General features: G+C 41.3%; 1 protein-coding gene and 1 pseudogene across 1 annotated transcript in view; one reads left to right on the top strand and one right to left on the bottom strand.

Annotated features, from left to right (window-relative positions):
- Positions 1-3,328, top strand: part of LOC109846328 — a 5,535-nt pseudogene extending 2,207 nt beyond the window's left edge.
- The window catches only part of LOC109845555 (probable inositol transporter 2), an 11,806-nt gene continuing 11,415 nt past the window's right edge, over positions 3,732-4,122 (bottom strand). Inside the window, 1 exon segment of the mRNA XM_020414820.1 lies at positions 3,732-4,122. This exon segment is cut by the window's right edge and continues 86 nt beyond it. Within this exon segment, the coding sequence (XP_020270409.1) occupies positions 3,753-4,122 (370 nt within the window). The 3' untranslated portion in view covers positions 3,732-3,752.

Below are 4,122 nucleotides of genomic sequence, written 5' to 3' on the forward strand. Positions count from 1 at the left end.
CTATTGAAATGGAAAGCTTGTTTCGGGTCCACTCTCGAAAGCTGCGTGATTCTGGGCGCTTTGTCTTCATCTTTTTCGTCGTCGTCGTCGTCGAAATCTCAAATTCCTCACCCCAGTTTTGCTAGTTCTACGGAATTCTGCGAAACCCTATTGAAATGGAAAGCTTGTTTCGGGTCCACTCTCGAAAGCTGCGTGATTCTGGGCGCTTTGTCTTCATCTTTTTCGTCGTCGTCGTCGTCGAAATCTCAAATTCCTCACCCCAGTTTTGCTAGTTCTACGGAATTCTGCGAAACCGACAATAGCGGGACTATTCCGGAGTCCTTCTACACCAACGGCAGCCTTAAACTGAGGGTCGTGTGGACGATTAGCTCTCTGATCGCAGCATCGGCCTCGACATTTCCTGCTTCAGCCGATTATAAAGGACCACGAAACGCTGGAAAGCTTGGAGCTTTCTGATGCTGATGGCCAAGGGGTGTTGATGATGGGCGATTCGCAGCTGAAGCAGCTCAGGTTGCAGCAGCCCGTGTCGGCCTCGGGGTCTTCGCAGAGAACCCTTGTGCCGGCACTCAGCATGAAGTTGTGGTACGCACCTTATTTGGAGATCCCGGGTGGGTTTGTGTTGAAAGGTGCAACTCTGGTTGCGATCAGGCCGAGCGAGGAAAGGTCGGACGAGAATCGGAGCGGTGGCGGTGGGTGGTCCGGGGGGGTTTGTTGGGTTCCGGAGGCATTTGAAGAACCTTACAGGACGGCTGCGAGGATGTTGGTCAAGAGGAGGACATATGGTCTTGAGATGAATTCCTTCTGAAACCTTGAAACTGCCAAGAGTTTGAGCTGTCAATCAGAAGGTATATTGTAGAGGTAGTTCGAGTAAATGGAAGCTATGCATTTTGTATTGGATGTGTTTTATGTTGTTTGTATAATATCTAGATTAGACATTGATGGTATAGCAAGTTTACGCGAACTGGTTAGGTAAGATGAATTGTAGTTCCTAAGGTTCCTGGTTGTTTCTTATTAGGATTACGGATGACCATGGAACGTGAGGAGTAGGTTGCAAGAGGAAAAAAGGATCAATACTTGAGATACTGGTAACATTTATGTTTGCATTATGTTAATTAGTATGATTTCCTAATTGTAAACTAATCCCATCTCAAACTAGCACTAACTGGTTGGATAAGGTAGGTTTTTTTTTATGGGTTTTTACCTGTACGTCTTATTAGGATTATAGATCAGCATGTAGCATGGTTATTAATAGTTTGTAAGATGCACGAAATAGGATACTGAATTAGGGGAAATGCATTAAGTTGGCTACAATCTTAATATTACCTAATAGAGTCTAATACATTTTATGGATAGCGTAGTTTTGTTGGAGGGAAAAGGATGTAATTGGACTGCATGAACAGGGTAGGACCATTTACCTTTTGCCATACATCATCTGGCATCTGACGGTTTGTTGTAAGTTTGTTTGATTAATTGTATTTGGATTCTCTGTTTTGTCATAATTCTTTTAATTCATTATTTTTCGAGTTTGATAGCTGTTGTCGGGGCCAAACGAGGTGATGAATTTGGCGTTGGAAGGTTTTCCTCTTTTGTATCTTATTGGAAGGCCTGCCTTTGCTATGGTTTTATGTTATCTGATATTTAGCATTTTTATGCTTGGGGTTTTGAGAAATCGCATATCTCACCTTGCCTTTTGCATCTATATCCGTCTGACCCGAGCCAACAGTTTACTGGGGATCGAATGAATATACTAGAAGTGTTAACTTTGCGATTATAAGGAAAATGTATCCTCAATTTGTTTATCACAGAATCATGCAGCAAATGCTTGCCTTCAACTTATCCACATATTCAACGTGTGGACATGATACGAAGATGGAAACTAAAGAGTGATTCTTTTCATTAAATTGCAAACCCTGAGTAAGTAACTGTTGGTATTTCAAAAGTCGTTATGTATTGGGTATATGTACCTGCTAGGGTGACGGAAGATTATATCTACTAACCCATAAAACAAGATAATGTGGGGTGTGTTCGCTGTAGAACGTTCTGTAGGTACTTACTATGATGCCATACGCTTTTGGCTTTCTGAGTTTCAGGCCTTACAAGTAACCGCTAGAATAATAGTAGACAAATTTAACGTTCTATTGTAAATGGCTTTATCCAGTTAACTTCTATCAAAATCTTCAAGTAATCTGGACTGCTCAGAATGCAGCTCTACATCTCACTTTTGGTTGCATTTGATGTAGCACTTAACTTTGTATTTATATTAGAGCACTTTTGAGGTTTTTTTGTACCATGTAAAGAAATGGAGGTGATTCCTTCCAGTAAACCTTATCATGTTACCTCTTCTTCTGGTCTCTTGGTCTAGTGAAGTTTTGAGGTTTGCTCCAAAGTCCTAAGTTTATGTGCTTAAACCATGATGGTAAAAGGCAGGTTTATGCCACTAAGTGCGGCAAGCTCTTCTTGAAGGTAGTAAGCTCTTCTTGAAGTGTAGTTGTCTTTTTTGCAAATTTGGCACGAATTTATAGTGGGTTGTTTATCTCTTGTTGACATCAGTTCCCTTCTGAGGGTTTCCCCAATTTTTAGGTTTTCTTCATGGATACTAATTAATGTGAAAAGGTTTATATGAGGTTGACAGTGATAATTATGTCAATAATGCAGAGACGTTCAACAATTACGGGACCCTTTTCTTCAGCACTGGAAATCACCTGAAGCTTTTAAATTAACTCTCTCTCTCTTGAAAATTTTCAGGGACATGGGATTTCAACTAGAAGATGGGAACCTCGGGGTAATTTGGAAAGCACAGAGATGAACTCGCGGGATTTGCACATCAATATTTTCATCTCCTACATGTTTTTTCTTGTGTGCGGGGAATTCTCTCATTGCTGATCATGGGCTGCAATCGCAAAAATGTATGTATGAATTGTATGGTCCTCCTCTGCCTTGTTGTTGGGCGCTATTCGATTTTCCTCTGTGATGATTTATATCAAGCCATCATCTCAGCTGGAATTTGATTCTCTACTAAAATCTTATGACTCCAATGAGCCCCTGCCTATAGTTCAACCCTTCTGGTGGTGTCTCATTATGTTGGCAACTATTTCATGAGGGAGTTTGCTATTGGAGGAGAAGGGAAAGAAGGGAGGGGGAAAGAAGGCAAAGGAAAGGAAAGGAATACGAGGGAAACTGTAATAATCACGTATGTGAGTTTAGTGAAGAGAACGGAGGGGAATCATTTTTTAGCTATTAGATTTATATCATGATGGTCCAAAAAAGTTTTACTTCATCTACGCTCCAATTTCGAGGGGGGCCAAATTATATAGAATGGAGTCGTTAACTGATGCTAATTTGCTTGCTCTCTTTCCCTCCCCAAACAAAACAAAGCATTAATAAATGTGTTGATGTTTACATTGAAGTTTACGTCATATTAAACTTGTTTATGTCAGCTAAGTCAGTCTGTTTATAAACTCCAGGAATATCTGTTTACTGAACCGGTTAAAGCAGTAGGATGCATAAAATGGTTACAAGGAGGAGACTAGTTAACAAAATGTTCTGCAAGTTTAACTGAGTAGTAGATGAGTTGTATTGGTTTAAATTGAACTATGCTCAGTAATAAAAAAGATTAAACAGGAATAATATTCAAGCAGATAACCCAGATCACACAAATTGTTCAAAGCAGTAAACACCAGCACCAACCAAATGAAGGAGGAGAAGAAAACATTCCCTTCTCTGTCTTGCTCTTTTTTTTTTCACAATCTATCTTATGCACCCAATGCCTTCTTCGCTTTCTCAGGCTTCCTACTCCAAAACCTCCATCGTATCCCCCTCTCGTCGAGCATAGCCTCCACCTCCTCTATCGGCAAACCCTTGGTCTCTGGCACACACACAATCACAAAAAACAACGCGACCAACGATATCCCTCCGAATATAAGAAACGTCCATGACGTGCCAATAGCCTCTGTCAACGACAGAAAAGACTGGGCAACAACAAGATTAGAAACCCAGTTCGCCGTCGCTGCAATCCCTCCACAAACTCCTCTGAACCGAAGGGGGTATATCTCGGAGTTGACGATCCATGGCACGGTGCCCATCCCCGGAGAGAAGAAGATGATGTAGAGCGCGAGGCCGATG

This window comes from Asparagus officinalis, chromosome 6 (genome assembly GCF_001876935.1).
Source record: "Asparagus officinalis chromosome 6, Aspof.V1, whole genome shotgun sequence".
Classification (NCBI taxonomy): domain Eukaryota; kingdom Viridiplantae; phylum Streptophyta; class Magnoliopsida; order Asparagales; family Asparagaceae; genus Asparagus; species Asparagus officinalis.